This window comes from Lampris incognitus, chromosome 20, assembly GCF_029633865.1.
Source record: "Lampris incognitus isolate fLamInc1 chromosome 20, fLamInc1.hap2, whole genome shotgun sequence".
Taxonomy (NCBI): Eukaryota; Metazoa; Chordata; class Actinopteri; order Lampriformes; family Lampridae; genus Lampris; species Lampris incognitus.
Window position 1 is genome coordinate 9,077,316 of NC_079230.1, and position 23,708 is coordinate 9,101,023.

The 23,708-nt window shown below is 46.8% G+C and overlaps 1 protein-coding gene across 1 annotated transcript in view; it reads left to right on the forward strand.

The window, feature by feature from the left end:
* si:dkey-172j4.3 (diacylglycerol kinase eta) overlaps positions 1-23,708 on the forward strand; it is a 128,913-nt gene that overhangs the window by 50,229 nt on the left and 54,976 nt on the right. Inside the window, exons 3-8 of the mRNA XM_056300347.1 lie at positions 18,723-18,833; positions 19,234-19,314; positions 19,704-19,808; positions 21,639-21,771; positions 22,185-22,291; positions 22,446-22,571. Coding sequence (XP_056156322.1) covers positions 18,723-18,833; positions 19,234-19,314; positions 19,704-19,808; positions 21,639-21,771; positions 22,185-22,291; positions 22,446-22,571 — 663 coding nt within the window. The remainder of the gene's footprint in view (positions 1-18,722; positions 18,834-19,233; positions 19,315-19,703; positions 19,809-21,638; positions 21,772-22,184; positions 22,292-22,445; positions 22,572-23,708) is intronic.

Genomic DNA, 23,708 nt, shown 5'->3' on the forward strand with positions numbered 1-23,708 from the left:
TCTCTGTCTCTGTTTCTCCGTCTCTGTCTCTGTCTCTGTCTCTCTCGCTCTGTCTCTCTCGTCTCTCTCGTCTCCTGCTCCTTCTCTCTCTCTCTCTCTCTCCTCTCTCTGTCTCTCTCTCTCTCTCTCTTCTCCTCTACTCTCCTCTCTCTCTCTCCTCTCTCTCGTCCTCTCTCTCTCTCTGCTCTCTCTCTCTCTCTCTCTCTCTCTCTCTCTCTCTCTCTCTCGCTCTGTCTGCCATCTACTGAGCAAAACCAGTAAGTGCAGCCTCTGCAGAGGTTGGCCGGCTGCACCGTTGGCTCGGTCTCTGTTGGCATGTAGCTCAGACCTATCCAGAGGCGAGGTGGCCCGTGGTCAGAGCTTTTCGTTCTTTTGTTTCCTGTCGTCAGCCACTTGCGCTCGTACATACGGGAATTAAACTCGGTGAGGTGCTTATCACAACAGAATAGCTAAAGAGACAGAGCGGATTTTCTGTCCCTTAACTGCAGCGGTACAAATTCTCTGCCTTAGAGTCCCCACTACATCACTTCTCACTGTAATGTCAGTGTCGGCAGTGCCTTCCCATGTGTGGTGATACTGTGTAGTGACCTCCTGCTGTATGCAGACCCTCCTTTTTTGTGGTACTGTTAGTTTTTTGAGCCTCTTTGTAGACGAATTGCTATTCCTCCCAAATGCCTTGACGTGCACACGCTATACGACTTGTGTACAACAGATGAAATCTGAGACTGGTACTCCAGATAAGGGTCACTGGCAACACCAGGAAGTGATGGTTAACCTGAAATATGTAGAAAGGCAGGGCTAAAGAGGAAATCTGTGGAAGCGTGTTGCACCTGTTTCTGCTTGTTAAATTTTGATTTTTGATATACTATATTAATCCCCGTGGGGAAATTCCTCTCTGGCATTTAACCCATCCTAGCTGTGTAGCTAGGAGCAGTGGGCAGCCACAGTTGCAGCACCCGGGGACAACTCCAGTTCGTCTCGCCATTGCTCGGGTCAGGGGCACGGACAGGGGGTATTAACCCTAACATGCAAGTCTTTTTGATGTTGGGGGAACTGCAGCATCATGGAGAGAAAAAACCCACCGCAGACACGAGTAGAACATGCAAACTCCACACCGAAAGGACCTGGGATTCCCCCCAGGTTGGACAACCCCCGGGGTTCAAACCCAGGACCTTCTTGCTGTGAGGCAACAGGGCTAACCACTGCGCCACCATAGCTTATAGCACCTGGTGTTCCCAGGTGGTCTCCCATCCAAGTACTAACTGGGCCCGGACCCTGCTTAGCTTCCGAGATTGGCGTTATCAGGGTGGTAAATGCATCCAAAGCTACAATGCCAGGCCTTCGTTGCCATCTCCTTTGCATGTTAGCCTAAAATGTAAAAGAACCCGTCTTTTTCCACTCAAAACTATTGACACTTCACTGAAATAGGATATTCTACTTACCAATGCTCATGACCCATGGTTCAAATTAGTGTTGAGTCTACTTGAGCTGTCTATAAAGGGTTCGTTGGTGTTTTGCACGTGCGAAACGGAGATTCTCCCTTCAGCGTGCTGAGCACAGCTGGTCCCCCTGCAGGGCTGTCTGATGCTTCAAACCCACACCAGCCCTCACAAAATACATCAAATGACTGTTTAGATTTGAGTCAATGACAGCCAAAAAACGCGTTGTTACCAACCTCCTCGGAGCAGGAGTGCAAATATAGGACTCCGTTTCTCAGCCCGGCTCGTAATGAACAGGGAATGAGGTCCAAACAGAGGGGAAACCTGACCCTGGATCAGCACTCCGGCTTTGACAAGCTCGACTAATGGGCCCAGGTTCTTGTAAGCCATCCGTAAAAGTCTTCCCATTATAAACAAATAACGCAGACTAATTCGGTCACAGATTAAATAAAAAAACGATATTGCAACTGTTTTATTATACACAAAGCACCCAGGAGTGCACACAAAGTCCCCGTTTCCTCTGTTATTTCACACGTTAGTAAGTACACTTCAGCTTTGCCAAGAATGCTTCACGGTATTTTGGATTACGCCGCTGAACGGGGCCTTTCACAGTCTTACCCACATACAGTTTTTTCACGAAGTTAGCATCACAGGCTATGAAACGTGAATATTCAATACCTTTTTATTTCAAACTTCAAGAAAGCGACGGTAGCATAGCGTGCAATTTAGCGCCGATGGCCCGCGTGGTGGTTTCATTAGACATGACTGTGGTTTCAGGGACTTCTGCTGCAGCAAATTCACATGTAAATCCTCTTACTGGAGCTATGAAAGTCAGACATTTTCACCCCTGTGTTTTTTTTTTTTTTGGACCGTAGTCTGAAAGATTTGGCTGGTTCTAGGGTGTCGATGGAGAGGAGGGAAGGAGAATGGTGACGGAGAGAAGCGGAGAGCGAGGAAAGAGAGACGGACAAAAAGACGGGGGAAAGAAAGGTAAAAAGGACAGAGTGGCAGGGTAAGGACGAGAAAGACATAACAGAGGAAGAGGGTGACTCATGGAGAGTGCCGGAAAGTAGAGGATGAGAGAGGAGAGAAAGCAAGCGAGAGAGAGGGAGGGAGAGAGAGGGGGGGGGGTATTAAGGAATGCCACGGAGAGACCGGCGGGGAGAGAGGGATACAGGGATAGATGCACTGAGGTGAAAAGGGAGAGATAAAGATAGATAGAGAGAAAGTAGGATGGAGGGGAGTCGGTGAGTCTGCAGGGAACAGAATGTTTTTGCTCATTAGAGGCCAGAATGATATGCAGACTGGCAGTAAACACACACACACACACAACACACACACACACACACACACACACACACACACACAACACACACACACACACACACAGGCACTGACTCTAATTTCCCTTGGCAGATGAGACACTGATCTGACACTGAAAGCAGTCTTGATGATACTGTGTAGGCAGTGGAGCACAGACACAGTCTCATATACCCCCATCACTCTCTCTATCACTCTCTCTCTCTCTCTCTCCCTCTCCTCTCTCTCTCTCTTCTCTCTCTCTCTCTCCTCTCCGTCCTCTCTCTCTCTCTACTCTCTCTCTCTCTCTCTCTCTCTCCTCTCCTCTCTCTCTCTCTCTCTCTCACACACACACACACACAGGCACTGACTCTAATTTCCCTTGGCAGATGAGACACTGATCTGACACTGAAAGCAGTTTGATGATACTGTGTAGGCAGGTGAGAGCACAGACACAGTCTCATATACCCCATCACTCTCTCTATCACTCTCTCTATCACTCTCTCTCTCTCTCCCTCTCCTCTCTCTCTCTCTCTCTCTCTCACACACACACACACACACACACTCTCTCTCTGTCACACACACACAGGGCACAGGGGACAGCTTATTCAGAATGACAGACATGACTCACTGTGATCATAGGGAAGTTTCCAACTCTTCAAAGCAGACTGGTGTGTCGTTACTTTCCTCATCATTTTGGAAAAAAGTGTGTGGGGCGTGTGTGTGTGTGTGTGTGTGTGTGTGTGAGTGTGTATGCACGTATGTGTGTGCTCTTGTTTTGATCATGTGTAATTTATTATGTGCTTCTAATTACTGTTCAAATATAAGTGGCCATTATCGCGCGCGTGTGTGTGTGCGTGCGTGTGTGTGCGCGCGCCGTTTTTGCACAATTGCCGGTCAAACAAGTTCATCCAGTTGTATTTATAGCCTCCAGGAAACAGGCCTGTTTGTACACGAACACACACACACACACACACACACACACCCCACCCCCTTTCAGGTGAGTGTGAGGAGAGGGAAGGAGCACTTAAGCTCATTTGCATACCCCACCTCTTTCTGAGTGAATGTGTGAGAGACGGGGGGTGGGGGGTAGGGGAGGGACGGAGAAATTATACACAAGCGATAAGGCGTGTCCTCTCTCTCACACCTGAGTGGGAGGGGCTTAAGAGGGGAGGAAGTTTGAATGAGGAAGTGCGGCCGCATTGTTTGAGGGACTGCTAGCGTGGACAGACTTACCACGGTGCAAAATCAGAGCCACCAACAGAGAGCAGGGGGGAAAGCAGGGAAGAGGAAAAAAGAGAGTGTTTTTATTAGTCAAAGAGGACAGAAAAGGAAGCGCTGGAAGTGATAATGGAAAAGAAAAAAAATCTCACAGGTTGAAAAAAATAAAAGAAAGCTGAAGGCGAAAGAGCAGCCCGCTCGCCCTCTTACGAAACCTACCTTTCCCCAGTGTTAAGCGCTTTATTTGCAAGTTGTCGGTGGGAACCCCCACCCTCCCTCTGTACTCGGTCAGCAGAGGGAGTGAGGTCATCATTGTGCGTCGGAGGCCACCATGCCGGGGTTGTGTGAGTCCAGTGTTTGCTGTCTGGCCCCCCTGTTGTTTCGCTGTGAGGGTGGGGGTCAGGGAGATGACAGTAAGCTCAGCCACGAGGACCACCTGAACTTCAGCTTTACTGAGAAAATCACACAAGGAACAGCTGGAGACCGAGGTCAGTTAGTGTCTGTAAGTGTGTGTCAGTGTGTGTGTGTGTGTGTGTGTGAGAGAGAGAGAGAGAGAGAGAGAGAGAGAGAGAGAGAGAGAGAGAGAGAGAGAGAGAGATGGCTGTCTCACATTGTCCTCTTGGTGCCTCCCCAGCAGTTGATGCCGCCTGGTGCCTGGCACACCCCTTAGTGTGTGTGTGTGTGTCAGTGTCAGTGTGGTGTGTGTGTGTGTGTGTGAGAGAGAGAGAGAGAGAGAGAGAGAGAGAGAGAGAGAGAGAGAGAGAGAGAGATGGCTGTCTCACATTGTCCTCTTGGTGCCTCCCCAGCAGTTGATGCCGCCTGGTGCCTGGCACACCCCTTAGTGTGTGTGTGTGTGTGTCAGTGTCAGTGTGTGTGTGTGTGTGTGGGGCATTGTATATGGGCAGAGTCTTGCGTTCTGTCGAGCACTTTAGAACAAGACAAGACAATAAATCCCAGATGTGTGGCGGTGGTTAGAAGTTGTCCTTGTGCAGGGCTGCACAGGTGTGTTGTTCGTGCTGTTCTTGCAGTTCACACGGCTCAAGGATCGACTCACCGTTGTTAAACGCTGAGGCCGGACGCACTTCTCTTCACGTGTAGAGATGATGTCATTGGCTGTCGTTTGTCTTCAAGGTCATTTTAAGGAGGCTTCCCACATATATCTGCATTTATATGTAGATCAATCAGTCAATCAATCAATCAAGTTACATTTTATATAGCGCTTGCATCTAGATGATTACATCTAGATACATTGTAAGCAGCCAAACGATGGATACGACTCAATCCACCCCTTGTTCTATACAATACAATGCAGGACGATATGACGTAGTTCAACCCAGTGCAATGCAATACTACAACCCACTCCATTGTAATTCTGCTGATGCTGTTATTGTATGATTGGTTGCAAGAAGAACCCCTCATAGGTGTACATGTACTCAGTCCACACTGGTGATATCTAAGGGGTTTGTCTGTGCATCGTGCATGTCCCCACCGTCGGTCGACCTCCTTAAAACAACGGGGGGAGTAACGCAGAGCCTGATCCCTGATAGGCCTCGCTGAACAGGCCTCGGTGTGTGTACCGTCGTCTGTCGTTGTATGTTGTTGCTGTGTGCTGTTGTGTGTACTGTGGTCTGACATGTACAGTGCTGTGGACAGGAATTTCCCCTTGGGGACAATAAGGGCTAAAGTCCAAAGAAAGGAGACGGCAGTGAGGTGGTTTTATCGTGAGGGACGGGGGCAATGTGACAACAAACAGAGAGAGAGCGAGAGTGATAAAGGGAGAGGGGGGGGGCATCCTTGGGCAGAAAACACCAGACAAACAGAGTAGGAAAGGAGCAGCAATGGCAATTATTAGATGCTTAGAAATAAAAGATGCAGGGGCGTCCGGGTAGCATAGCGGTCTATTCTGTTTCCTACCAACATGGGGATCTCTGGTTCGAATCCCCGTGTTATCTCCAGACACAATTGGCCGCATCTGCGGTTATGTGTTCTGGCTACTGCCCTAGCGCCTCCTCTGGTTGGTCGAGGCGCCTGTTCGGGGGGGGGGACTGGGGGGAAATAGTGTGATCCTCCCACATGCTACGTCCCCCTGGCGAAACTCCTCACTGTCAGGTGATAAGAAGCGGCTGGTGACTCCACATGTATCGGAGGAGGCATGCGGTAGTCTGCAGCCCTCCCCGGATTGGCAGAACAGGTGGAGCAGCAACCGGGCCGGCTCGGATGAGCGGGGTAATTGGACGGGTACAATTGGGGCGAGGGGAATCAAAGAATGAAGTAAAAGATGCACATGTCATATCGGGCTGTACTGACACACCGAAGCCTGCGGCGGTTTTCTTCTGCCGTTCTCTCCCATCTTTTCGATGCAAGCTGTCAGAATTGATGTTGCCGTATCTGAGACGTTAAACCCAGCGCGTCGGTTCGAATCAGTGAGTCATCACACCCCTTAATGTTTGCATGGCTCAGATCTGTGGAGCTCGCTGTAGGGCTGAGATCCAACGACTCGTGTTCGTTTGCTGCTGCCAAAGCTTGAACCGAACTGGAGGACAGAAAAAAAAACAAAAAACATTGATGGTTGCGGCGCCCCTCAGCTTGGAAGGCCTTCACGAATTCAAAGAGACTGAACAGGGCTTCATTTGAACTTGTCAGTGTTTTCGCTGGGATGTTTGTCATGCTGCAATAATCTCATTTATCTCTCTCTCTGGGCTGGTTGTCCTCTATCTCTCTCATCCCTACCCTCCTCTCCCTCCTTTAATTCCTTTTTCTCTCTCTCCCCTTTTGCATTTTTAACTTTGTTATGTTATATGAATATGTTGTAGGAGCTGGATTTGCTGTCCTCTCTGAACTCTCTTTTGCCGCAGTCTTTAAAAACAGATGATGTTGCCTACCAACACGGGGATCGCCGGTTCAAATCCCCGTGTTACCTCCGGCTTGGTCGGGCGTCTCTACAGACACAATTGGCCGTGTCTACAGGTGGGAAGCCGGATGTGGGTATGCGTCCTGGTCGCTACACTAGCGCCTCCTCTGGTCAGTCAGGGCGCCTGTTCAGGGGGGAGGGTGAACTTGGGGGAATAACGTGATCCTCCTACGGGCTACGTCCCCTTGGTGAAACTCCTCACTGTCAGGTGAAAAGAAGCGGCTGGCGACTCCACATGCATCTGAGGAGGCACGTGGTAGTCTGCAGCCCTCCCCGAACTGGCAGAGGGGGTGGAGCAGCGACCGGGGTGGCTCAGAAGAGTGGGGTAATTGGGTACAACTGGAGATGAAAGGGGGGAACCCCCCCCCCCAAAAAAACAGGTGGTGACTCTCAACAGGACTTGACCTGGTTAACTAGAGGCTCATTGACCATAACAATGCTGACGGTAGAAGATTTGCCAAAGTGATAGCCTTTTGTAATCTCACCTGTTCCACAAAGGGTGGGGCTTAAAAGTCGAGGCTCAGGATTAGTAACACATGAGTGTGTATCCAGTCTGTCCGTGTAACATCGAGCGAGCAGGCAATCCCTCGCCTGGACTATTGAAGGCACCGCGTAGTGGAATGTAGCAGAAACTCCAACACGGTCTCACTAGCGAAACTTGCCCTATATTTTTATCACGTGAATACAATGCACATCACCTCTCACAGGACCAGATGTGACTACGGCACTTCATGATGACAACACGTGTGTATACTGGTTCTTGTTCTGGGTTATTGCTGTGGTCTGCTCTTATGCCCACCAGCCACTGGGCATTGATGTTGTGTGATGCCTCCTTTTCCCATATATCCCTCCAATATCACTCAGCCTCTGCTCTGGGTGGGTCTGATGATATCGAGAAATCCTACCAGTGGCTAGAGAAGGCTGGGCTGAAGGATGAAAAGGCTTGGCTGAAGGATGAAAAGGCTGGGCTGAATGACAACACAGAGGCTCTGATCATAGCAGGACAACAGCAGGCACTCAGCACCAGATTGATTGAGGCAGGGGTCTACCACACCAGACAAGACCCAAGATGCAGGCTGTGTAAAGACACCCCTGAGACAGTCCAGCACTTAGTAGCAAGGTGTAAAATGCTACCTGGGGAAGGGTACACACTTGAAAGGCATAACCAAGTGGCTGGGATAGTGTACAGGAGTATCTGTGCTGAATACAGACTGGAAGTCCCCAAGTCCAAATGGGAGAATGGCAGAGCTAAGATCCTGTGGGACTTCAAGCTCCAGACTGACGTGCAAGTGCTGGCTAGCCAACCAGACATCGTGGTGGTTGAGAAGGAACGGAAGGCAGCAGTAGTGATCGAGGTAGCAATCCCGAGCGATGGCAACATCAGGAAGAAAGAGCGTGAGAAGCTAGAGAAAAACCAAGGGTTGAGGGAAGCAGGGGTGCCGCCAGGGATTTTGCACCCCTATAAAGAATATGACTGAGCGCCCTTTATTTATTTATTTAAGCAAATAATTATTTTATCATTTTCCTGACTTCTCTAAACATTAAACCCCTTCCTCTACCTTCATCCCATGCTACCAGCTTGCCCAACAATCCCCTCATCAACAGCTTCTCCAATAAGGGACCCATCTTCTTAGTTTGGCAAATTTACATATAAAATGCTCTTAACAAAAAGGAATGTGATACCACCATAGCCCAGATTGAACCTGTGGATCTCTCCTTCCTGTGGATCACGAATCAAAGAGGTCTTCGACAAGATCTGGCCATATGCCATTGGGTAATCGGATGGGATTATTATTTTTCTTTTCAATATTTTTTGAGCACCGTGGTGGCGCCCCCTCTAGTCTGGCGCTCTTAGAATCTTCATAACATTATACCCACTTACGGCGCCACTGGAGGGAAGAACTAGATCAGCTGTTGAAGGTGAAATCCAAAGTAGTCCTAGCGGTAATAGGAGCACTAGGGGCTGTGACCCCCAAACTGGGAGAGTGGCTCCAACAGATGCCAGGAACAAAATCTGAGGTCAGAATAGTGCAGTCCTAGGAACAGCTAAGATACTGCACAGAACCCTCAAACTCCCAGGCCTCTGGTCGAGGACCTGCACTTGAGAAAGACACACACCACCTGAAAAAGGGTGAGTGTGAGGTTTTGTTTTTCCATGTCTGGCCTGGAGAGACTACATATGAAATGATCACATCACATTTCATCCCGATGCATGTCAACATATGGGAACGTTTAGGGGAACGTTTAGGATGACTACATTGATCATACATTTTAACACTATTAGAGTACAGATGGATAAGTGCATTTAGCGAGGCTGCTAATGGTTATGTGTAGGTAGGTATACGGTTGGAGAAGGTTATGTTGAGGTCCGAGGTTAGAGATGGGTAAGTTTAGATATGGGTTTGGTGGGGTTAAGTTGAGGATAAGGATCTGGGAGGGCGGTTGTTCAGCATTACAAGTTGCACTGAGTGTAAACTGAAAGCAGATCTGAATGGATGTCCTCAGTTATGTCCTTGTTCATTGATATGTTAATAATTAGCACGTTTTGGGAGCTGCAAATAAGGTGTACATGAACATTTCGTCTGTGAGACTGGGCTCGGAGAACTCGTTTGATTCACTGAAACGTCCCGAAGGAGGAGAGGAGGAGAGGGAAGGAGAAGGACGCAGGCAAAGATGACTGGGACAGAAAGCTAAGAAAAGGATGGATGAGAGGGGAGGTAGAGGACACAGTGATTGTGAGAGAAGAGGAGATCCAGAGGGAATCTGAGATGAGAGAGAAATGAACAGAAATATCTCATCATTCTTTGCTGCCTTATTGAGGCGGCGGTGGGGGGGGGGGTGATTATAAGCACCCTCACAGGATTTCACCTAAATCACTTGGGAAATTTATCTGCAGTCTTACCTTGCTATAGATTAAATTTGAACTAATTGGGCCCCCGGTGGCGATGCCTGTACTATACATATCACTGCTAACTATGCCACAGATACATGACAGAAACACATTTGAGGCTTGTGTGCCATCACATGCTGAGGACACATGTGCTTTCGAGGGCCTCTGACAAGTCTCCTCAAGAGGGTACAAAACAAAACGAAGGAATAAATGATATCGTTTTCATCTCAAACCTAAAAGAGGAGTCTGGAAACAATATGTTGTTATTTAAAGACGTGTCCTGGCCAACTGACATAACAGGAACCCCATGATAGGATTAACACGGGGTCAGTCAGATGGGTATCAGACAGCTCCAGGGCAGCCAGTTTGGGAATGATTACTGAAGGAAGTTTGCATGTACAGTGAATTTGACTTAAAACACAAGACATAAGATTTTGGGCAGCAATGTGGCGCAGTGGTTAGCGTGGCCGCCTCACAGCAAGAAGGCCCTGGGTTCAAACCCCGGGGTAGTCCAACCTTGGGGGGGTCGTCCTCTGTGTGGAGTTTGCATGTGCTCCCCGTGTCTGCGTGGGTTTCTTCCAGGTGCCCCGGTTTCCTCCCACAGTCCAAAGCCACGTAGGTCAGATGAATCGGCCGTACTAAATTGTCCCTAGGTGTGAATGTGTCGGCCCTGTGATGGCCTGGCGGCCTGTCCAGTGTGTCTCCCCGCCTGCCGCCCAATGACTGCTGGGATAAGCTCCAGCATTCTGCGACCCTGATTGGGATAAGCGGCTCGGATAATGGATGGATGGATGAACATAAGATCTCTTACTCTAGAGAGACTAGGACTGTGTAAGAATAAGAACCGTGCAAGTCTCTAAGAGTATTTGCATACATGGGAAAATTAAGTGGGCAAGGGCGTATGAAGGGAAATAGACAGTAATGATCTTTTTGTTGCAGGGGGCCAAGTCTAGAAATTTTGATTTGCACAACCGAACATCTGTGTAACAGAAATCAAACCACAGTCATACAACTACTCCCCTTCTCTTTAGCATATCGACTCTTATACTCAGACATTTTGGGGCTCAGTCCCTCGCTTAATGCCCCCTGAGATGATGGCAGTCTCTCAGGATTAGTTACACCATTTGGTCACCGATCCTACCCGTCTGTCGGTGGAGGATTTGAGCAGTAGACCTTCCTGGTTCTCCCGTCTTTACATCATCACTGTTGTCCATGTCTGGTTGCAACATGGTAAGCTTTGACACACAGTGAAGTTGTGAGTATTTTATTTATTCTTATTGCTATCAGTGATTGATACCCCCTTCAGCGGTGAATTGTTTGACAAACTAATGATTACTGATTAGCGGGTCGACTGCCGGCACTGGTCGGCATCGCCCTGGCTAGCCTAGCCCAGATAAGCCCGAATGATGGAGCAGGGTGGAGCTGTTGTACAACGCTGCTATTGTTGACCTGTGTGTGTGTGTGTGTGTGTGTGTGTGTGTGTGTGTGTGTGTGTGTGTGTGTGTGTGTGTGTGTGTGTGTGTGTGTGTGTGTGTGTGCAGAATTGAACTTGTCTAGATCATTTCAGGATATATTTAATTGAATTCTCTCGCAGTGCAGGCAGGGGATTTTGCCCGTTTCTCTTGGGTGCATCTACATTTTCCTTCAGGTTGAAGCTGACATCCAGCATTCATACATGGTTATTTTATCAATCTCGACCACAGAGTCAGTTTGCATAATACTAAATGGCATCTTCGCCACGGTTGGAGACATTCTCCATACACTGATGTTGACATTGTTCACCGGGTATGGTCAAAAGACACAATGTACCGGTTCGAATCCCAGAGTTACCGATTCGAACCGGTGCACCGGGTTTAATGTCTCAGATGTGGCAACAATTCTGACAGCTTATATTGAAAATTTGGGAGAATGGCCGAAAAAAAATTGAGGCCCGGGTGGCATGGTGGTCTATTCCATTGCCTACCAACATGGGGATCGCCGGTTCGAATCCCTGTGTTACCTCCGGCTATGTCGGGCGTCCCTACAGACACAGTTGGTCATGTCTGCGGGTGGGAAGCCGGATAAGGGTACGTGTCCTGGTCGCTGCACTAGCGCCTGCTCTGGTCAGTTGGGGCACCTGTTCGGGGGTGAGGGGGAACTGGGGGGAACAGCGTGATCCTCCCACGTGCTACGTCCCTCTGGCGAAACTCCTCGCTGTCAGGTGAAAAGGGGTTGCTGGCGACTCCACGTGTATCTGAGGAGACGTGTTTTAGTCTGCAGCACCTCCCCAGATTGGCAAAGGAGGTGGAGCAGCGACCAGGATGGCTCGGAGGAGTGGGGTAATTGGCCGGATACAACTGGGGAGAAAAAAGGGGGGGAAGCCAGAACGGCTGCTACACCGTGTATATAGTGCTGGCCTGCCAAAGGGAGGGACAGATGGGGGAAATCACGGATTTCAGCTTTAATGTAAATAAGACTGTTGGAAACAACGGGGGCTGGTTTACATAAAGTTTCTCCATGGACAAATCATCTCGACACAAACCAAGCTACATTTACTGGAATTGACAAGATTAAATTTTGCGTCTGCTGGTGCAGCAGGAGAGTGAGTAAAAATGCTCAAATGTAATTTGGATGTGAGATGAAACATCTCGCCAGGCTCTCGATTTGTACAGTATGCTTCTCATCTCTCTCTCTCTCTCTCTCTCTCTCTCTCTCTCTCTCTCTCTCTGTTGCCGTCAGCCCGTTCCCCTGTTTCTATCTCCTCTCACTAATGATTCCTTCCAACAGGCTATCTATTACCACTCTGCCATTAATCTCCCTGTCTTCTTCCTCCCTCTCTTTGTTCCTCCCTTTCCCTCTCTCTCTCGCTCTGCCTTATTCTCCACGTCTCTTTCTGTCTGTGCCTCACTCTACCTCTCCCATCATTGCTCTCTTCTGTCTTTCCTTGTCTTCTTCCTCTCTCTCTCTCTGTCTCTCTCTCTCTCCCTTGCCCAAACAGTATCAGAGAATGATATCCCTCCTTTGTATTCATTGTGTCCCTGGGGGATATTAAAGCAACACACACACACAAACACACAAACACACACACACACACACACACACAGCGTTATGAGTCCAGCAGGAGAGTTATGAGGCATTTCAAAGGAAATGTCTTTCACAAACACACGCAAGCACAAACACTCACACCTACAACATATGCAAACAGAGGGGAAATTAGATTGCAATGGAGCAATGAATCAGGATCATCACCGGATCTGAGGTACCTTCCCCTACAGCGCTCCTCCTTTCACAGACAGTCCTTTAACTAGATGGCGAGAGAGAGAGAGGGAGAGAGAGAGAGAGAGAGAGAGAGAGAGAGAGAGAGAGAGAGAGAGAGAGAGAGAGAGAGAGAGAGAGCTGAAGACAGGGGGAGAGATAGTAACATAAGCCATATATTCCCACCATTATGATTATGTACAATATCTAAATTGTGAATAACAAATGGCAAATTTCAAAAGAAAATGCTAAATATCACAAAAAACTTCTCACGTTCGTTTGAGGTGGGGGAAAAAAACGTTGCTAAATTGCGAAGATGCAATGAACGGTAATGGAAATTGTATTGTGGAATAAATGATGACGTGTGGGATCAAGTCAGTATCCATTGCTGCAGCCGTTATAATGCTGCCCGTTGCACGTCTTTGTCATCATCTTTGCACAGTATGGAACAAGAGCCGGTGGGGCTGACGTAAACATACGGCGATAACTCCTCCGTCGGCAAAAAGGCTTTGAAAACTCTCCGTTTCTTTGCCTTTGAGAATGAACACTTGAGCTGTTGTGCTCGTGGGTGTTGCAGTGGTCTTTCACTGTCAGTCCGGTCGTGCACCGTGCACAGGTAGGAGGATTTATCAAGCAACAGTCCATGATGGAAACAAACACTGGTTTCAAAAACGGGCTAAAAAAAGAGACAAACAGAGATGACCCGGGAAGGGTGAGACAAAGAGAGAGGGAAATTGACAGAGAGAGAGAGAGAGAGAGAGAGAGAGAGAGAGAGAGAGAGAGAGAGAGAGAGAGAGAGAGAGAGGAACTGGTAGAGAGATAGATAGATAGACATTAGACAAACAAACTAAGAGACTTTGTGCTTTGTGACAGTGAAAGAGAGACAAAAGCAGAGAAATAGAAAGAGGAACAAAGAGATATCACTTGGATATCACCTGATTTCCCCTCGGGGATGAATAAAGCATTCTGATTCTGAATACAGGAGGCGACAGAGCGAGGTACATTAGACAAAGAGAGAGAGAGGGAGAGGGAGAGAGAGGGAGATTCCTCAGGATTGAGATATGTTGCGAGACAGAACAAGGGGAAAAAAGCAAAGTGGCCTCAACTTCATTCCTGGAGCAACATCAAAAAGGGGGAGGTAAATGCTGCACAAAAGGGGAAAGCCCTAGCTAGCAAACAACAAGATCAGGCCTGCCAGAAATTAATTTCACTATGTCTTCCTCTTTCACCTTTCTTTCCAAGTTTATGGTTCCTTCTTCCTGGTCTGGGGCAGTGCAGGATCTGTCTCTGGCAAATATTGTCCTAGCCACCTAACGAGCAAGCAGCTAACCAAGAAAGTGTCCGGTTAGCTTTCTAAGAAACTAATAACTGACGACCAGCTGATCAAGTAACCGACTAAGTAACGACTCATCTTGTGTTTTATGTCTGTCTTGCACTGTTTGGCGAAGCCGCAGCCCTTATTTCATTTTTAACGTGCCTGCACATTGTTTTTAATGACAATAAATGCAATTGACTGACACATAATGATAAGACAGACTGACACGCCAACTGACAAGCAGTTGGAAAGCAAAGAAACTAAGTCAACTACTTAAATAACTGGGTAGTTAACCTACCTACGTGACTAGTTGTATGACCTGACTGACTGTCTAACACATGGATTAAGTATACTCTAGTTTACACATCACTTTCTGGCTTATAGACTTGCCAACTTAAAAACAACAAACAAAATAAACTCTTTAAGGTGTATCGTGTTGTTTTCAAGGGAGTCTCGCAGCAAAGGACAACAGTCCCTTACATTTAAAGGGACAATCCACCGGTTTTCAACCCTCATGTATCTCCGACAGGGATGGCAGATTAATACACCTGCAGCCATTCCTGGTCGTTTCTGCATATTTGGGGCGGAAGTTTTCTTCTTCTTCCAGCCTCCAAGTGACTTTTGTGGCGTCATTTGACGTACAGCCTAGCGGGGATTTTTTTTTTTAAGAAGAAAAAGAAGAAAACAGCAAGAACAAAACATAGACGTGGGCACAAGAAGAATTTGAGGAATCTGAAAATTTTGAGGGACGTCTTGTTTTACAAACTTTAGTTTTGAGAATTCCTAAATAGGCCACTTGATTTTTGATAGGGATATTGCAAATAGTGCCATTAATTCACATTTATTTAAATTCAGGCACAGTCCAGAAGCATTAGAAAATGATCCAATTAAATCTAAACCAGTAAGAACTCGAGATGCACCTTTCTAATACTCCAATCTGTTCAAAAACATGTTCTCCTACTCTTGGCTCAACCACGTTTCCGGTGGTGTAAATGACGTCCTACAACTCTGGCGCAAAGGATGACGATGCGGACGCTAGCCTGCAGCAATGCATTCTGGTACATGTAGGCGCTGTGGGAAAGAGTAAGACAACTTAATAAACCACAGTTCTGGTTTAATCCATCAATCTAAATGAAAAGCATTAGCGTTTTCAAGTGGAGAACCATCATCATCTGTAATTTTGAGAGGGACTGACTGAATTTAGTTAATTTAATGACTTACAAACTGGACATGTAGCCACATCGCTTGCTACAAAATTATATGTAACGTTCCTACCTGTCAACCAAATGATCTAGATAGCCTACGTAGTTATTTATTCTTAGTTTAAGGTCTCTGATACCCCACCCAAGCCTGGTTTGCCTCAGTCTTTTTTCTATCTCAACACCATCTACTACAACTACTACTATCTCAACATCATCTACTACGACTACTGCTATCTCACCACCATCTACTATGACTACTGCTGTCTCACCACCATCTACTATGACAACTGCTATCTCACCACCATCTACTATGACTACTGCTATCTCATCACCATCAAAACCAATAAATCAAATTTAATTCAGCGGCATTTTCGCTCAGGCAAGAAAGCAGCCCTCCACTTCCCATTCACCATTACAAGGAGTAATGAGTAATAAAACTGCTGATACATGACTGAAACACACAACCAAGCTCATTATGCGTACTGTTGATACATGCACACACACATACATATATATATGTATATATATATACATACACACAGGCTTAACCTGCACACCAGACGTGCCACACACTGTGCACACACTGCTTCACACACCCACACCAACACACAAACACGTTAATCCAGCACATATTTACACAGACACCCTTTTTTGTCTGTCTCTTTCTCTAACCCACACGTTGACAAACACACTCACAAAGGAAGACACTCGCAGTCAGCTGCTTTGCCTTGCCAGATTGTGGGCTTGTGGGTTTTGCGTGCTCATGTAATTGTTATGCAGGTGGGTGAACCTCCTGTCTGATTTTCCCTCAGAGAAGATTTCAGGGTCGCCCACTTGTCGCCTAGCAGCAACGCTTCTGTGCTGCTGCCAAACGCCCAGGACGAATCCTGCACGGGCCGAGAAACACAGCTGGGCTATTTTCATACATGATACCAGCAGAATTATCCTTTTCAATGGAGTGTGTGGGAAAGCCTTTGACAGGGCCTCTTATACTACCGTAAAACTTGTAATACAGAGCTCTTGTCCTGGGTTGAAACAAGGAAGAAAGGCTCAAATGAAAATCTTTTTTTTTTTTAAATGACATTGCCCAGCATTGAGATTAGTTTATATCGATACAATTAAATGCACATGCGAACACACACACACACACACCCTCACATGTATACACATGCACACACGAATCTCTGTTGAGGAAATCTTGGGGTTGTCATGATGATTAATCTAACGGCAGCCATTGCAACTCGCACAAGACTGTTGTATGGTGACAGATAGGCAGCTTCCAGGAGAACTGTCAGTTACATGATTGTGTGCGTGTGTGTGTGTGTGCGTGCGTGCGTGCGTGCGTGCATACTGATTTCTATCAGGTCCCGGGGTCTCCTTGGCAAATTGAATCTGGTTCTCGTTGGCGTACTTGTATCTATCTATGATTGCCCAGGTTGCAGTTCTGTCCTCTCAGAGCATGTGCTTGTAGATAAGCACTAAAAGACTGTGAAAGCGACAAATAAAAAATGAGAGAGGGGGAGGGGGGGGGGAACCACAGTCTAGCCACTGAAAAGGGCAGACACACAAAAAAAATCTTGGCTACCAAAACTGCAAAGAATATGTGGTCACTTTACGGCAGGTGAGGTTGAGACAGAGATGCACCTCCTCCTAAATTGTGAGAAATTCCAGAACATAAGTGAAAAATACCAGGAGAAATCTGAAAAACAGATTCCAAATTTTCTACTCCTGGATGGGGAAGAACAATGGCCACTTAGTATTTTAGGAGAGGGCTGAAGGTCACACCTTGCAGCACAGTATGTGTCAGAATGCCATCGCCGAAGGGTCAGCGAGTGACCAAAACACTGTCAATTACTGTTCAAATAATATTCTATATTTCTACCAGTTCTACCTATTCCGTTTTATGTTTATTTATTGTTTAATACTCTATCAACCTATTTCACTGTCACCTGCTTTGGCAACATTGTAATGAATGCAGGCATAACAATAAAGCATTATTGAATTGAATTAAAATTGAATTGAGAGAGAGAGCAAGAGAGAGAGAGACAGACGGATTGAAAGATGGAGAGACAGAGAGAGAGAGAATGGGAGAGAGACCCTTTTGACCTTTAAGCAAGTCTTTAATGGTCCAAATTTTCCACTCACATTAAGATAACAGTAGTATTAACACAGATACTTATATACATATTGAACAACAATCCCCATACACAGGAAAGACAAAAGACGCAGACCTTCCCTTTTTCCCAGAAATGAAGACGAAGTAATTGGTTTTCTACAGTGCACAGAACATCTCCATGTCCCCAAACAGAAACAATCCTTCCAAGTTTGGAATCATTTTGAAATACATGAACTTAATTTTCAGCCGAGCAGCCACTAGACCCCTGAACATGAATGTAGCATCTGTGGATCTGGGGGGAGAGAGAGAGAGAGATGTTTTAAGAAAAATACAGATTCTCATTTAATTCTGAACAATGACAGGGCTCAGTTTAGCAATGGGATTAGTCAAAAATGGGTTCCCACCATGTTAGCGGTACAGCATGGTTGGCCATGCTTGGCCATCCCTCTCTCACCTCGATGTTGTTCTGCCTCCACATCTCCCTGTAATAACAGTAAGGGACCCCCCCCCCCCCCCGCCGCCGCCACTGGTATTATTGCCATGATAACTCCCCGTTCAATTAACTGGCAGCCAGTGAGCCTAATCTCCCATTTTCTCTGATATGTGTGTGTGTGAGATACATCCCAAACCAGACCTCATCTGATCTCCTCCAGAAACAGATAAAAGGTGATCAAGAGAGCTTCAGTAACTGATATATATGGTAGATAGCTCCCGTCAAGACGTTCAGATGGCCAAGTATTGAAAATGAGAAGTATTCAGAAGTCAGTTTAAATACTTCTCCGCGGCTGGCGGCTAGACAGGTGTCACGGCACGATCGGAATCACCCTGATGGAGTAAAAGGTATTTTACCGCTCTGCTCTCTGTCGTCGCTCGGTGACATTTTTGTGAACCGGGTGAACGCACAAAAACCAGAGCTTTCGGTCTTTATCGGCTTCCTGGGCTCAAGGAAGGATCACTCGAGCTTCCTTGGCAAACACACGTGGATTTGAATAAATGCTAACTTGAATTCTCTCCTTTTCTCTCTCTCTCTTTCTCTCTCCTTCTTCTTCTTCTCCTCCTCCTCCTCTCTGGCTCTATCTCTCTCTCCCTATGTAGAAAAGTGTTAAGGAGGGAATCCTATTGAAACAGACCAGCTCCTTTCAGAGATGGAAGAGGAGGTATTTCAAACTGAGAGGAAGGACCCTCTACTATGCCAAAGACTCCAAGGTACAGTCCAGTACAGTCCAGATCCTATATTTACAGTCCAGATATCACCTATATTTATTAGCATAGCTCACATAGTTTATATCGCCCTTACCCCAATGAATGATATTCACTGACTCGCTCGCTCATGGGAGAAACTGCTCTCTCTCTCTCTCTCTCTCTCTCTCTCTCTCTCTCGCTCTCTAGCGCTCTCCTGTATTTTTTAATGCTTTACTCATACGTGTCGCTATCATGGTCACATGGATATTGCATCTGACCTTTGCACTCGTGGTTTTTGGATTCTTGGCTTTGTGTTGGAAGTAGGTCAGCGTAATGCATGCTCCCTGCTAAACCAAGGTGAGAAAAGGCTGGAAAATCTGTTAATTTTCATGTTGATGGTTCGTTTTTTTTTTTTTTTTTTCAGGCTCTGATTTTTGATGAGGTGGATCTGTCGGATGCCAGCGTGGCTGAAACCAGCACCAAGAACATCAACAACAGCTTCACGGTAAACACAGATGGCACCACAACGTCGGGAGCATTTAGAGGGAAATCACTGTTGCATCTGGGCTAGATGGGCTTATTCACTGACATACTACAAGTCTACACACGCCCTTTATTGTGTTAAGCGTAATTGGGGTTTATTTTAGCATTTTTGGTCTTTTTATGTTAGCATTCATCTCATTTTTAGAATTGTCTTTTATTTTACTCTTCGGTTAGTTTTTGTGTAAAGTGCTTCATAACGCCTGTTTTGAAAAGTGCTATATAATGGAGTTTATTATAGCATGTTCATGGCGAATACTGGTCTTTGATTGGCTAGCGTCATGGGTTGTCCCTTACTTACTATTCCCTTACTATCATTTTCAGAGTTTTGTGTTTTCTCTCTCTCTCTCTCAGGTGATCACACCGTTTCGTAAGCTGATGTTGTGTGCAGAGAGCAGGAAGGAGATGGAGGACTGGATCACCGCGCTCAAATCAGTCCAGAAATGGGAAATCTATGAGGTCAGTGCTCCTCCTCCTTCTTCTTCTTCTTCTTCCTCCTCCTCCTCCTCCCCTGTCCGTTCATCATGTGGTCATGCCTGTATTGTCCAGTGTGAAAGCCATGCAGGTGGTCTATAGTTATCACATGAGCTGCAGTATATTTTTTCTGCCTTGACATAGACGGCGCTGTAAGGCAGTGATATGTAAAGGAGCTCTCACTTGGATTTAATTCTGGCCCAGTGGGAGCTGTAAGAGTTAGGCTATAGCAAGAAACAATAAATCTTTATTTATTGCCGTTGGGAAATTTTGCATTGTGCAAGACACAAAAATACAATTTAATAACTTATCAGAGCAAGCTGAACACAGTATTACGTTGGTCGGGCGTCCTCTGAAACATGTAAAATGCAGGCTCATGTCAGGGCAAGCTAGCAAAAATGGGATTTCATGAAATATCTTTTAGTATTTTCAGTTCACTTGCTCTTTAAATTGTTTTTGTGTATAAACAGACGTCTCTTTTTAACGTGATCAGGACTTGCGCTTCATTATTTTCTCTCCATGAGTGAAATTTAATCACTTCTCAGCTCCTGTTTCACTTCATATGTCCTCTAATCTCCCACTTGTTCAGCCAGTTTCTGCTGAAATTGATAGAAATGGAAAAACTGGAGGCGATTTGGTCCGTTTCTCTCTAAATTGCTCTTTTTTAGTTTTAATCATGCAGTCGGGTTTTGGATTCAAAGTAGTAATGGCAATTTATTTCTCTATGATCATGCGAGTGAGAATAAATTGTTTGATTAAGTGGGAAATTGCAAAAGTCTTCATGACAATTGTGATTTTTTTTTTTGCATGCACTTTAGCGGTCAGACTATTTCCAGGCCGTCTGTTGTCATCTGCCCCGAATGCAGATGTCAACGTCCTATCCTTGTGTATTTCTGCTCCCATGTAGTCAACATGTGTTTCACATAAAGATGATGACATTCTGCTTTAGGGTAAAATCCTATCCTAAGTTAGTTGCAGTATTTCATTTTTGTTTTTGTTTTTTTGCCCCCAATTACCTCACTCCCCGAGCTGTCCCGGTCGCTGCTCCACCCCCTCTGCCAATGCGGGGAGGGCTGCAGACTACCACATGCCTCCTCTGATACATGTGGAGTCGCCAGCCGCTTCTTTTCACCTGACAGTGAGGAGTTTCACCAGGGGGACGTAGTGCATGGGAGGGTCACGCTATTCCCCCCAGCCCGAACAGGTGCTCCGACCTACCAGAGGAGGTGCGAGTGCAGCGACCAGGACACATACCCACATCTGGCTTCTCACCTGCAGACACGGCCAATTGTGTCTGCAGGAACGCCCGACCAAGCCGGAGGCAACACAGGGATTCAAACCGGCGATCTCCGTATTGGTAGACAACGGAATAGACCGCCACGCTACCTGGATGCCCCAGTTGCAGTATTTGTATAGTTTTCTTTTCCTTGTGGATTTCTCCCCCGGGCTGGACAGCTTAACCTGAAGCATTGCTGTCATTGTCTGATCCTTCTGTATCCCTCGCTGCAGCGGCCAGTCAGTTTAATGTACAGCGCTGAGGCTGTTTATCCTCCTCTTCGGGGCCATCCGCTCTGCATAAAACACTGTCATTGGTCTGTCCCAAACATAATATGCATCAGTCAGTTAAACATGGCGCACTGACATTACTGTCCTCTGCGTCTGTATTTTCTCTGCATCCCAAGGTCGTCCAGTTAGTAATGTCCAATCTCCTTCTGAAATCACCTCATCCCTATGAATCTCTCCTGGCCATCTCCTTTGAATTCCATCAGTGATGTCATTGTCCCGTCCTTCTGTGTCTCTCCTTCCCCTCCCCAGGCCAGCCAGTTTAATATGGAGCATTTCTCTGGGATGCACAACTGGTATGCCTGCTCCCACGCCAGACCCACCTTCTGCAACGTCTGCAGAGAAGCCCTGCCGGGGGTCACGTCCCACGGCCTGTCCTGCGAAGGTGAATACATGTGATCACACACACACACACACACAGCTGTATAAATGCTCCAGAAATATTGAGACACACCTTTGAACAACTCCTTTTGTACTCTGTAGGTAAGTGCCTTAGTACACACACTAGTGTTGCGTATCACACACACATTTTACCAGTGGTGAAATAAATAATGCATTTTCTGACCCTGGGGTTGTCGATTTCAGGAACCAGATTGTCTGTATTGAAAATACTGTCAGTGAAAGGTGCATGAATTGGATTCTTTCAAAGTTTATAGAACAGGTTTAACTGCTGTGTGACCCCGCCCAGCACGCCATAGTAGAATGCATAAAACCACCGAGGCGGCCGAGCTTGTTTGCTTCATATTATCCGTTTAGCGTACCCATTGTAAATTTTTATCTCCTTCACCCCCTCTACAGTGTGTAAGTTCAAGGCCCATAAGCGCTGTGCCGTGCGCTCCACCAACAATTGCAAATGGACCACACTGGCCTCCATAGGAAATGACATCATGGAGGATGAGGACGGGGTGAGTGACTTGGCTGCTTGTACTCCTGGTTGCATAGTGTGCCGTGTCTCTTTTGGAGTGAAACAACCTGCAATTTCTTTGTAAAGAAAAATTACCTGAGTGTGTGTTCTGTTTGTAATGTGTGTGTGTGTGTGTGTGTGTTCTCCACCTTTAGGTGTCCATGCCCCATCAGTGGCTGGAGGGCAACCTGCCAGTCAGTGCCAAGTGTGTTGTGTGTGACAAGAACTGTGGCAGTGTCAGGAGGCTGCAGGACTGGCGCTGCCTCTGGTGCAAGGCCATTGTAAGTAACCCCGCCACCGCCACGTAGGTCCGTACCGATTCTGAAAATTGCATGAGAGGCAATGCAATTTAAAGCGGTGACTGAAATTAATTAGAGAACGAGATGCGACAGAGAGAAAAATAAATTATTTGAACAGCACGAGTCAATTCCAGGTAAAAATGACCAATATTCACAGTTGTGAGCAAGGTTGTGTTGTCATAGCGAAGTCGTGGTGTACATCTGAGAATGATGCAGTGTGCTTTTAGGATAGTGGTCACCTATCGCTGCATCAGAGATGACGGCTCCGGGATTTCGAATCATTTTAGAGAGGCTGAATGTAATCAGGGCGGCACGGTGGCACAGTGGTTAGCGCGGTGGCCTCACAGCAAGAAGGTCTGGGGTTTGAGCCCCGGAGTAGTCCAACCATGGGGGTCGTTCTGGGTCGTCCTCTGTGTGGAGTTTGCATGTTCTCCCCGTGTCTGTGTGGGTTTCCTCCGGGTGCTCCGGTTTCCCCCCACAGTCCAAAGACATGTAGGTCAGATGAATCGGCCGTACTAAATTGTCCCTAGGTGTGTGTGTGTGTGTGTGTGTGTGTGTGTGTGTGTGTGTGTGTGTGTGTGTGTGTGTGTGTGTGTGTGTGTGTGTGTGAGAGAGAGAGTCAGCCCTATGATGGCCTGGCGGCCTGTCCAGGGTGTCTCCCCGCCTGCTGCCCAATGACTGCTGGGATAGGCTCCAGCATCCCCGCGACCCTGAGAGCAGGATAAGCGGTTTAGATAACAGATGGATGGATGGATGGATGGAATCAGAGATGCGTCGGCTGCAACACAGTTCATGTAGTACACACAGTTCATGTAGTACACACAGTGTATGCAGTAACATGAAAGGTTGGAAACATGTAGTACATCTATTAAGAGACGGTGTTATATGAAATATGGTGACTGGGTGCCTTTAATTTGTATCCCTGTAGCCCCTTATTTCTGGTCAAATTAATTTACCTTGAACAATAGAGCACCGCGTTTCAGTTAATACAGAAACAAGCTTTAAAAACTTGTATTTTTTATTTCGGATATAATGGATGAAGTTGGCCAGTTAGTCTCAAATAGCCATATAGGGCAGAGACCTCGGTCCGGGCACGCAGGAAGATGTGTTAAGTAGGTG